This window comes from Phalangium opilio, unplaced genomic scaffold (genome assembly GCF_054372755.1).
Source record: "Phalangium opilio isolate 3A_F unplaced genomic scaffold, DU_Popi_V2 ptg000209l_1, whole genome shotgun sequence".
Taxonomy (NCBI): Eukaryota; Metazoa; Arthropoda; class Arachnida; order Opiliones; family Phalangiidae; genus Phalangium; species Phalangium opilio.
Window position 1 is genome coordinate 2720090 of NW_028324217.1, and position 12063 is coordinate 2732152.

Genomic DNA, 12063 nt, shown 5'->3' on the forward strand with positions numbered 1-12063 from the left:
GGGTGTCACCGTCTCACTTTCTGTTACTTCAATTCGCTTTTGACTCTACTTCTATACTATGTAGTTAGGGTTATCTTTTGTTGCTTGTTCCCCAAGTTGTTTATGGAGATCACAATCTAATAAATATGGATTTCCAAACAACTTAGGGACGTCGCGTCAACAGTTGTACCATTACATTATTTAAGTGTATGTCGTAAAAGTCAAATCTAGGCATTATAGAAGCAAACAACACCGCGATAACGTCATTACAAGACAGGAAATGTGTTTATCTTCAACCCTTTAGCTGTTTCCGGTATGGGCTCTCATTAAATTTAGCTACGCTCCTCCTTATTCCCTGTGCTGTTGCCAAGGCTTAACTTGAGCTCAGAAACGTTACACGCGTGTCTGCTAAAGAAGCGTTTGAAACTGAAATGGACGTCAGTTGAACTGTTTCCGTTATGGGTGGGGTCTCATTAACCTTATGAACGCACCTTATTCGCGGTTTCACTGCCAAGGCTTAGTGAGAATAGCTTAGAATCGTCTTCTAAAGACTTGGCATTTGAAACTAAATTAGACCAAAACATTTTAAATCACAGATACTGGCTGAAGGTGCTTACCTCTACGACTCTGTATACCTCTACGCACGTGCCCTCAACACGTGCCTCGAACTAGGACAAGACCCTAGGAATGGATCGGCCATTTTCTCGCATCTACAGGGACGAACCTACCTCAGTAAGTCCTCGTCTTTAAGATTTCGAAGCATAATTTAATTGTTTACGTTCGTTATCTTCTTTTGTTTCTGATAGGTGCCATGGGCTACATGGTTAGCGTTGACTCTAACGGGGACGCCGCTGGAAATTACACTTTGATCGCCCGCAGAGCATTGCATCCGGAAGGGGCGCCACAGGACTATGGATTGGTACCAGTTGGTGGTTTTAGACTTGCTGAGAACGCCTCAACTCTACCGGTAAGTCAATTGACATTGTTTTCTTTGGGCATGATTTGGTTTATTGTTGATTTATTTGGGTCATTGTAATTGTTCTGTTTTATCGCGAATAATGTGCAAGGCTTAGCAAGATGCTCATCTTGTATGATCAGGGTTTTTTCTTCTACGAATGTTTGAATTGTTTTATCTTAAATTAAGGTGCAAAGGCTTAGCAATAAGCCTTCTATGATTAGGCTTAGGTATTACAAAAAAATCTGCGGTAGAAACCTGAAATAACCATGTCATATAGTTCGATGTACATGTATAGCTTAATTCTGTGAGTGACTTAATCTTCTTAGGCAACTCTTTAATTAGTAGCGCAGTCTTTGGATTACGTTAATTACTTGTATGAACGTATTAATAAGTCAAAGGTTATAAGAAAACGGTGGAGCTACTGAAGGTCATCATTAAGGGCAAAAAGGACCCAAATTAATTCTGGGTGGAAAAAAATAAGCCGTGTTTCTATGGAAGTTCGAAACTTATTGCAGAGAACTTCATTTTATTGATAAAGTAAGCCTTGGTCTTGGTGAATGCATTCGTTTGGTTTTTATAGAGCAAACTTCGTCTGCTATGTAATTATTAAATGATATTTACCGACATGGGCCTTGGCATCAATGGCCATCGCAAAATCGTAAGGCATATTTTAATTAGGATGGGGGATAAGACTTGGTAAATACCTTCGTAATGTGTTTATAGACCAAACATCGTCTGCTAGGTAGTTATCGAATGATGTTTTGCCTATTTGGCATTGAAAATTGATAAATATCACTAGCCTATTGAGAATTAGGCCTTGACAAGCGGATTTCTTGATATTTTAGACGAAAATGCGTCTGCTACGTAGATATTGAATTGTGTTTTGCCGATTTGGCATTGAAATTGATAAATATCACTAATTTAGGCCTTGGCAAGTGCATTTCTTGATACTTTGACCAAAATACGTCTGCTATGTAGTTATTGAATGCCTATTTGGGCATAGAAAACTTATAAACATCGCTAACTTATTACTAAATAGGCCTTGGCAATAATAAATATTTTCTCAGGGTCTCAGGGACCAATTTCGTCTGCAACTCCACTTTTATAGTGAAGTTTTTATTTAATTAATTTGATTAAATTCCTGTTTAATGGGACGTTTCCGTATCAACCAGAAAAAAAATAAAAATTAAACGAATTGGCATTTTTTCTTCTGCTCCGTTTCGCTCTCTGGCAGTCTTGTATTTGGTTTAAAAATCAATTGGTAAAGAGAAAGTTAGACTGGGGAAGCCAAGCCAAGGCTTAAGAGTTTGGGGTTAGGAAATATAAAGCTCTTTTGGGAGTTGATATAGAGCGATTCTCGGCGTGGTGGTTACGAATGGAAGTGATCGGATTAGCGGGCTTTAATTCGGTCCCGCTCCACCAATAAAAACCTTAGAACAACGTATGGGGGAAAAAACGGAAATAAAAAGAAATCTAGTTCCTAGATCCCGGAAGACATTTCCGACTTAGGTTTCTTTTTTTCCTTCGCGTTTTAGTCTCCGTCAGTTGTAGAAAAATTGAGAAAGTAGTAATACTTTGGAGTATGATGTCAGGGGAGTTTTGAAGTAAAGGGGCTCGAGAAATTTCCTCCCCTCGTTCCTTAACTTTAGCTGCGCATGCGCCAGTAACTATTTTGTTATTAGAGCATCTTTTGTATGCATCATTCAGGTTTGGATCGGAGTGATAATCACTGAATCCACACAGAATACAATACAAGATTTTCAGTACGACTGTTGTAGATAGCCTTGTTGCAATTGCACACGTCACAAATGACTGGGAACACTTGCCTGCACACAATCTTTTGGCCCTTTTCAAAAAGGGGCTGGGCTCAGTATCGTCTGCTTCAATAAGTGTTAAGATAAGACAACATTGATAGGACGCCATGTAGATTCTATTGACCCTTTTCAAAAAAGGGCGGGGCTCAGTATAGTCTGCTTCAATTAGGGTTAAGATGAAACATTGATATGACGCTATGTAGATTCTATTGACCCTTTTTAAAAGGGGGTTGCAGTATCGTCTGCTAGGACGGTATGTTTACAACAAAGACGTTAGAATGTCACCAGTCCCGAACCAAATTTGAATGGTCTGTGCTGTTCGAAGCCATGTCTTAATTTACACGTCTTTGTTGTTCATATACCATCATATCAATGTTCCTAACGTCTTAAGAAAACCCAAGGTGGTGCTCAACACACCCGACTTTTGACTGTCTTGCAATACCCTTTTTGGTGAAGTCGATGTGGTAGACGCTCTGGATCTCTATGTACACCTGAGTTCAAAAGAGTTCAGCTTTGACAGTGCATTGAGTTCAAAGCCTTCGGAACTCACAGTTCAGCTTTGACAGTGCATTGAGTTCAAAGCCTTCGGAACTCACAGCTCAGCTTTGACAGTACATTGAGTTCGAGACATCTTGTACACCTGAGTTCTCAAGTGTCTACGCCCCTCGGGTGAAGTAATACTGAGGTCTTTCTCAACTTGTTTGACCAGCATTCTGTAAACGACTTTGTACTGACTTTTTTTTTTAACAAATAAGGCTGTATTACCTTTGCTCCCTTTCTGATGGGACATAACTGTATAGTTTTCTTACCTACCCACCTGCAACTTCTGCAAGTTGAGTATATGAGCAAGCTTCTTCGGGAGATGGGGAAAGTTTTTTGGACTTCGTTCGTTTTAGATCAGATATTAAGGTTTTTTTTTATCTTTTTTGTGGTCGAGGTTCTTTTTCTATTTATTTCTTAACAAAATCGGATTAAGTCAGTTCGCCATAGAATTCTTTGGAGTTATACAGTAGAAAAGGCCGCGCACGCTGTAATATTGCGGTTTTTCTAATTATGAGAGTTTTGTCAAGTTTAAGTCATTAAACGTAAGGACTTTATAAATAAATTATTTTGTAAAGATTGTCGGCAAAGTAAAGAAGAAATTAATTAGTATTAATTATGATTGCAGTGAGCTTAGGGGGTTTATCCTCCACGTGCCTACCTTTGAAAATAATTAATTTATTTTAGAAATTTTATTTTTCGTCCTTAATTGAAAATAATTAATTAAATTTGAAATTTTATTTTTCGTCCTTAATTGAAAATAATTAATAAAATTTGAAATATTATTTTTCGTCCTTAATTGAAAATAATTAATTAAATTTGAAATATTATTTTTCGTCCTTAATTGAAAATAATTAATTAAATTTGAAATTTTATTTTCCGTCTTTAATTGAAAATAATTAATTAAATTTGAAATTTTATTTTCCGTCCTTAATTGAAAATAATTAATTATATTGAAATTTTTATTTTTCGTCTTTAATTGAAAATAATTAATTAAATTTGAAATTTTATTTTTCGTCCTTAATTGAAAATAATTAATTAAATTTGAAATTTTATTTTCCATAATTTATACAGGGTGTTCCAAAATGCATGCATCCCTGTGAGGGCTCAAAATCTAAGGGCTGGTCGTAGAAGTTACAAAACACATTTCATAGATTCACTCAAAATTCAGTTGATTTCCCATAGAACCACCCACGCATCCCACTCATGTACCTATACTTCAATCCTATAACTACCCCCCCCCCACCCCTTTTTGGAACACAACACCCTGTATAACATTAATTGTATATGAAAGAGAGAGTGATTTTGGTGTTAAATTTCAACAAAGGTCCTTAATATGGATGGTCGTTAAGTTTATTTTGAAGCGTCATGCATGCATCCACTGGTGACTGCATGCGTCAACGCTTGTTCCGTTGCTCTGTTAATTATTCCTTCAGGAGCTCTTTAACCAAATTAGATTCTCTCTTCAGTTAAGCTCGGCTAACTACACTAATTTAATCATAAAATCAAGCGAGTCTAGGGCTAGCGCCAACGAGTCCCCATTTTAATCATAACGAGTAACGACGCGAACGTAAAATGTAATTTAAAGTTGTCGCCTTATAGCTAGCTAGCTATACATTTTTCTATTTATAGTGTAATCAAGAAGTGATATCTAGTTTATTAGGGAGAAGGTAAAAATTCGCCTCCACATTTATAATCTAGCTTTATCTCCAGTCCAAAAGACGTAGCCTGTCCGGACTGTTAATCCCCGCCGCCTCTAAATTACAACCAGCCAGCATCTCATTGGTTCTTGAAAACTCGTGCACGTCAGCGCCTCGCGAATGAGTACGAAAATTCCTTGTATTTTCCGACTGAGGAGAGCTGGCGAAATAGCCCGGGGCCTCCTTTTACGTCCCCCCTTGTATTTTGAAAGGGGGGACTGGGACTATGGTGCGCGAATATTTAGGCATCTTATACCTTCTCCCTAATAAACTATATCGCTTCTTGGTGTAATATATTCCACTCTGGACTTCATTATGTTTATGAGAAATTACGTTCTTAAAATTTTAATAGCCTTCTATGCTACACGACAACTATACATTGTAGCAGATAAGCAGATGTTTTTAGCTGATAGTGAGTCAACGAAAAAATTATTTTGGCTTACCTACAATCAAATTGGCTATTTTCGGCTTTTATAAAAAGTTTAATCGTTAACTTCATTTATAATTAGGGCTTATAGTTAGACATACAAAATAACCATTGATCAAAAAGGCTAGCACAGGATTTGTAAAATGATTTATAACTCAACAAGGTTTCAAATTCCACGTGAATTCACAATTTTTCTTAAAAATTATCAAAAGTTTTACCAAACCACGAGGGGCCAATTACCCAGCGTCTTTGGCTGTACTAAAGGGGTTACACCTAATATTTTCATTCCCCTTCATATCATAGTGATAACAGGGAATGCGAGTGTGGTTAGCCCCTTGATTTATCATAGTTTAGCTAGAGATTTCAATGAATACGTCAGTCTTTGTAGTTAATGAGAATTTTAGGTATTTTAAATAAATTGCCTGAATCTGAAAGCCAGGTGTTTCCAAAGTTTATTCATAACCCTATGATACTCGCCGTAAGTTTAGGGATCGAATGATTCTTTACTTCAAGCATCATTTATGAAAGGGTTGATTGTACGACACTTCTTAATAACTTAATTTAATGTTTAATTTTAACGTGCCTAATAGGGCAGGGAAAAACGTACGGAAACTCAGAGAAAAATATGGGGAAAATTGTAGAAAAAGGGTCTGGGGAAAATTGTAGAAAAAGGTCAGGGAAAATTGTAGGAAAAAGGTCAGGGAAAATTGTAGGAAAAAGGTCAGGGAAAATTGTAGGAAAAAGGTCAGGGAAAATTGTAGGAAAAGGTCAGGGAAAATTGTAGGAAAAGGTCAGGGAAAATTGTAGGAAAAAGGTCAGGGAAAATTGTAGGAAAAAGGTCAGGGAAAATCGTAGAAAAAGGTCAGGGAAAATTGTAGGAAAAAGGTCAGGGAAAATTGTAGGAAAAAGGTCAGGGAAAATTGTAGGAAAAGGTCAGGGAAAATCGTAGAAAAGGATCAGGGAAAATTGTAGGAAAAGGTCAGGGAAAATTGTAGAAAAGGATCAGGGAAAATCCTAGAAAAAATGTCTGGGAAAATCTTGGGAAAAGGTCAGGGAAAATCTTAGGAAAAAGGTCAGGGAAAATCGTAGGAAAAAGGTCAGGAAAAATCGTAGGAAAAAGGTCAGGGAAAATTGTAGGAAAAAGGTCAGGGAAAATCTTGGGAAAAAGGTCAGGGAAAATCTTGGGAAAAAGGTCAGGGAAAATCGTAGAAAAAAGGTCAGGGAAAATCGTAGAAAAAAGGTCAGGGAAAATCGTAGAAAAAAGGTCAGGGAAAATCATGGGAAAAGGTCAGGGAAAATCTTGGGAAAAGGTCAGGGATAATCTTGGGAAAAAGGTCGGGGAAAATTGTAGGAAAAAAGGTCGGGGAAAATTGTAGGAAAAAAGGTCGGGGAAAATTGTAGGAAAAAAGGTCAGGGAAAATTGTAGGAAAAATGTCTGGGAAAATCTTGGGAAAAGGTCAGGGAAAATCCTAGAAAAAAGGTCAGGGAAAACATAGAAAAAGGTGGAAATCTTCTAACCGAAGACAGCAACTTATTTAGAGTAGTATAGGGTTATGATTTAATTCATCTCTCATATTGTATGGAATGTATGATAAATTTGTTGACCATTCTTCTAGAAATATCTCGAATCTTTAGCAAAACTTTATTAATTAAAATCGTACTCTAGCGAATTTACCTAAAGATACTTTAAAATTGAAAAATTTTGGTTTTCCTTCCCAATATATCTCTTTCATCTTTTGTTAATTTTAAGACTTGGTACTGGTTGCTGTTTACATTGACAAACTTTGTAAAGTCAATCCTTGCTGTTTAAGCCTTGGGAAGACTTTTGCCTCTATTGACAAAGAAATCGCCCCGCTTTTCCCATCCCCTATGGGGGGTTATAAAACCCATATACAGGGTGTTCCTCCAAAAAGGGTTGGGGGTAATTATAGGACCGAAGTAGGTACATGACTAGGATCAGAAGTAAGATAAGTGACTAGAAGTAAAGAGCTCTAGCTGGCACTAGTGAACAAATTTGAGGATTTTATGCCGCTTCCATCGCGCCTACACTAGAGAGAAAAAAATTGGTCGAGTTCCAAAAACATTTCCTACCCCCTTCCCCTCAACCTAAAGCCGCGGAACACGGACACCGCGGGTGCTTGAATCTAGTTCGGCCGTCTCCCGCCACGAGCGTCTCACGTTTTGGAGGGAAAATTCAGAAACCGCTACCAGAGGGCCAACCGTTCGTGTGCTGTTATCAAGAATATTCACTTTCGCCAAGTGAAGAATTTGGTTACCTCGATAGTATACTTCTAGTCCCTTATCTTACCTCTGGTAGGATGCGTGGATGGTTCTATGGGAAATCAACTGAATTTTGAGAATCGAAAATGTTAAATGTAACTTCTATGACCAGCCCTTAGATTTTGATTGGGCCCCCACAAGGGATGCACGCACCCCTAACCCACAAGTTAACATAAGTTTTAGAATACCCTGTATATCTTACAAACTATATTAGTACCGGCATAAACCCCTTTATGCAAGCTTGAAACATTTCCCATATTGAAGACTGAAGCGTGAACTCGTTTTGACAAGTACCTAGTGCATGGATTACCAAACTTAATGACAGTGGACAGCTCATTTTTTGGTCAAGGGGTTATCTTCCCTTGTTTTTGATTCATTGACAGGACAGAGGGGGAAAGACCAATCAAGCATGCAGCCTAGCAACGTTAATTATAATCCCTTGCGGCTTTAATCGAGGGGCTAAACACTCCACGCGTTATCTTTTAATTAAAATACAAGTTTTTATATAAAAAATATTCTTCTTCTGAAATACAGGATAGTTAATGTCCCCTCGGATTTCATATAAATCCCTTGATAGACTGATGCTCTTTTGGAAACCTCAAACATTATTTGCAGCTGACGAGTTAAGCCTGACTTAGGCCTTGTCGTTTCTAGGGGGTCACGTGATTCAAGTACTTACTAAGTGACATACGCTACCTAAGGCGACCTTAAGTTGCAGAGGCTTCAATAGTCTTGTCTCGTGTTAGCTAAGTCCAAGTGTTCAAGTTATGAACATATAGTATTTTACGGACGACCCCTTCATCAAATTATCAATCAGCCAATCATTGTCTGTTCAGTTTCTTACTTATTAAATTTAAGGGGGTCATCCAATCATAAACACATCTCCAATGTTCATTCGTAACGTGTGTGTTAGGGGGTGCATGCATCCCTTGTGGGGGCTCAATCAAAATCTAAGGGCTGGTCATAGAAGTTACATTTAACATTTCAACGATTCACTCAAAATTCAGTTGATTTCCCATAGAACCATCCACGCATCCCACTCATGTGTACATACTTCGGTCCTATAATAACCCTTACCTTTTTGGAACATCAATGGTAACTTAGACTAGATTAGTTAACTTATGATAGCAAATCCACTTTGCTTTTGTCTTTGGTAAATATTTTCCGTCCTTTTTTCGACTTAATGTAGTTGGCAATGCATGCCTTAAAGGGTTTGAAAGATTTTACCCCAAAACTGTTGTATCTTTCGGTAGTTACGACGTTTTTGCTTTGAAATTATAAGGGATAAGCCAATACCCAAGGCAGGGACCCATAAGCGATTTTATAGCGCCAGAGGACCGCTGTTAGGTTACAAAGACAATTAATTAGTCGTATGTCAGAAACTCTTTCAGTATAAGAACGGTTTCTGCGAATATTTCTTTTTTTGGTGCGCGCGGGAAAAGTTTCCCGCCAAAAAGGGCAACCACGTGCGACCTCCTCGTTCTTTTCTAGTTTTCCCCTTTTCTCTTTGCAATGAAGTGAGCGTTAACGAGAGAGAGCGGTTTGGTTGGTGTTTGATAAGTTGGACTGCAGTTAGAAACGGTCGGAGTTAAGAAGGTTTGGTCAAAGTTTGTCTGAAGTGATTAATTATGACTCGCGTATATGCTAACCAGATTCAGGAAGGAATTATGGATTATACCATAAGTTAATAAGTGATATGTTCCTTCCATAAGTATGAATGGCACTACCTATACAAGTTCGTAATGCTACTGAGAGACTTACAGTAATCGAGATAACTATAGTTCGAGAAGGAGAACGACAATTAAGCGAGTCAATTGAAGTCCTATCTACACTCGGTGGTGGTTAATTAATTTTGCAGGACCAAGTTCCATCTAGGTCCTATTTAGTCTGAACTTACTAAGACCAAATTTGACAGCAGCGCCATACTCACCGGGCGTACTTCGCTTTACCCTGAAAATATGACCTACTTCAATCACTTCAAAATTACAAGCTCCAGTTTCTAAGTTACCAGAGATTAACAAACTTATCATGGAACATATCTTATGAACTTATTATTGTACTAGCAGTGGCAAATAGAAAATAATAGAAAGTGAGGCCTGTAGTAAGTTCTCCTATGAGCCTTTATACAGAGAAAGATATCAATAGGGTACGATAGTTTTGGAACGGTTTATTTTAGAAAGTCATTTTCTCCATACATATTTTTAAATGATTAATACATTATAAAAATCAAATTTATTTTATTGGCATATTGTCAATACCAGATCTTTAAAAATAAACCGCGAACCCGACGTAAAAAGTTTAATTAAAATAGTTAATTACGAAAATTAGCTAAGTATTAATAATTAGCTATCTAGGAATAAACGCAAAATATTTTTTTGATACTAGCTTAGTTCAAATTACAAATCGATTTTGTTTTCAGATAGATTTTAAAAAAGTTAAATTGATTTCTAAAAATCAATATTATCAGAATCGGAAATTTTAAAACCAAACTAAGTTATACATTTCAAACAAAGTTCAGTCTTTGTTTTCTGGTTCTATTTCCGTGTCGGTTTTCAATACCAAAACCTTTTCTAATGCAACTTCGATGCTGTGCTGTCCGATTTCTACTTCGGATTTATTGATTTCATTGGTTTGGACTTCCGGTTTTGATACCTCCTCGATCTCGATGTCCAGTTTGATTTGCGCTTGAGATTTCAATTGGTGTTGTTCCAGTTGAGGTAACTCTATTTCGAGGTCTTCCAATTTAGGCATTTCAGATTTGCGCGCTTCCAATGTAAGTTTTACCAATGGAACAGCTTCCAATTTAGGCTTATCCAAGTGACCAGGAGCTTCCAAGTCCACATTTTTCAATTTAGGCATATCCGAGTGGCCAGCTTCCAAGACTTTACCATTTTCCAATTTAGAGATTTCCAAGTGACTCGCTCTCAAGTTATCTTCAACATTGGGCATATCCAAATGACTAGCTTCCAAGTCATCATCTTCCAATTTAGGCATATCCACGTGGCCAGCTTCCAAGTCATCACCTTCCAATTGAGGCATATCCGAGTAATCAGCTTCCAAGTCATCACCTTCCAATTTAGGCGTATCCGAGTGACCAGCTTCCAAGTCACCACCTTCCAATTTAGGCATATCCGAGTAATCAGCTTCCAAGTCATCACCTTCCAATTTAGGGATTTCAACGTCAGCCTCGTGCAATTTGGGCATTGCGAACTTACGCTCTTTCAGTTTAGCTAATATCACCTTGTACGCTTCAAATCTTGGCATTATTGACATACGCGCGGGTAACTTAGGCCTTGCAGAGTGCGCATCGTCCAATTTAGACTTTACCGACTGCTCAGTTTTCAGTATGGGCCTTAACGACTGCTGAACTTTCATTATGGGCCTTAACGACTGCTCAGTTTTAAATTTTGACCTTAACGATTGATCAACTTCCAATTTAGGCCTATCTTGTTCCACGGTTTTCGGTTGTTTTGTTACCTTCTCAAGATGGTTATCTTCAACCTGATGACTTTCCACTTGGTCTTCTCGATGCTTAACTTGTATTTGCGGCGAGTTAAACGTCGGCAAGACCGAAGACATCAGCAACTGTTTGGCGACATCATTTGGAACACTTGCCCAATCACTTGTCTGGGTTACTTCTCGAAAATGCGCGAAGATGAAATGAGTCACAACATTCTTGAAGTCCTTTTCGTGGTACTTCTGAGCTAACTTGAACATGGCAATGGCGTTGTTAACCTTAATGACACTACGCAAGACTTCTAAACCTTTGTCCTTCAAGGCGATGAATTGTTCTTCGGTAATATCAGGATCCCTGAAGAGATCTTCGTTGAAAAAGTGTCTCATACCGTCAACGGGCTCCAAGGTGTTCACATCAACAACGGAACTAGATGCTTCGAAATCGACCTCGTTTCCAAAGGTCATAACAATCTTAAAATGGTTGGGCATCATAATGGTATCCGAGACTCGCGATGAACATAAGGAGTTCATCTTATTTAGTTCGGTCAAGTTACAGAAATTTGGAATTGCAATACCGGTTCGCGATCTGTAAAATCCACCGAATGAGAACACAGATACGTCTTTTAAGTTAAGGATTTCGAATTGGTATCTAAATGCCGGTGTAATGTTGCCGAAGTGCTTGCAAGTGATTTGCATGCTCAGAAAGATGTCGTATAATCCAGTTAAAGAATTGCCTTTAAGTCGAACGCAGGTTATGTAACGACGATCGAATGGGAACTCGAGTATCGCGTCGAGGTTTCGCGAATAGTGTAGGTACAGAATTTTCTTGTACAGGTGGTTTGTGTCGCACATTTTGTGTCAATAATTCGCTCGGATTGGATTGAATTAATTAAACTGGTTAGCGTCTCA

At 38.0% G+C, this 12063-nt stretch overlaps 1 protein-coding gene across 2 annotated transcripts in view; it reads left to right on the plus strand.

Annotated features, from left to right (window-relative positions):
- The window catches only part of LOC149618362 (guanylate cyclase 32E), a 166875-nt gene that overhangs the window by 60706 nt on the left and 94106 nt on the right, over nucleotides 1–12063 (plus strand). For both annotated transcript variants that reach the window (XM_089854926.1, XM_089854927.1), the window contains exons 5-6: nucleotides 576–711; nucleotides 786–946. In XM_089854926.1, coding sequence (XP_089711052.1) covers nucleotides 576–711; nucleotides 786–946 — 297 coding nt within the window. The remainder of the gene's footprint in view (nucleotides 1–575; nucleotides 712–785; nucleotides 947–12063) is intronic.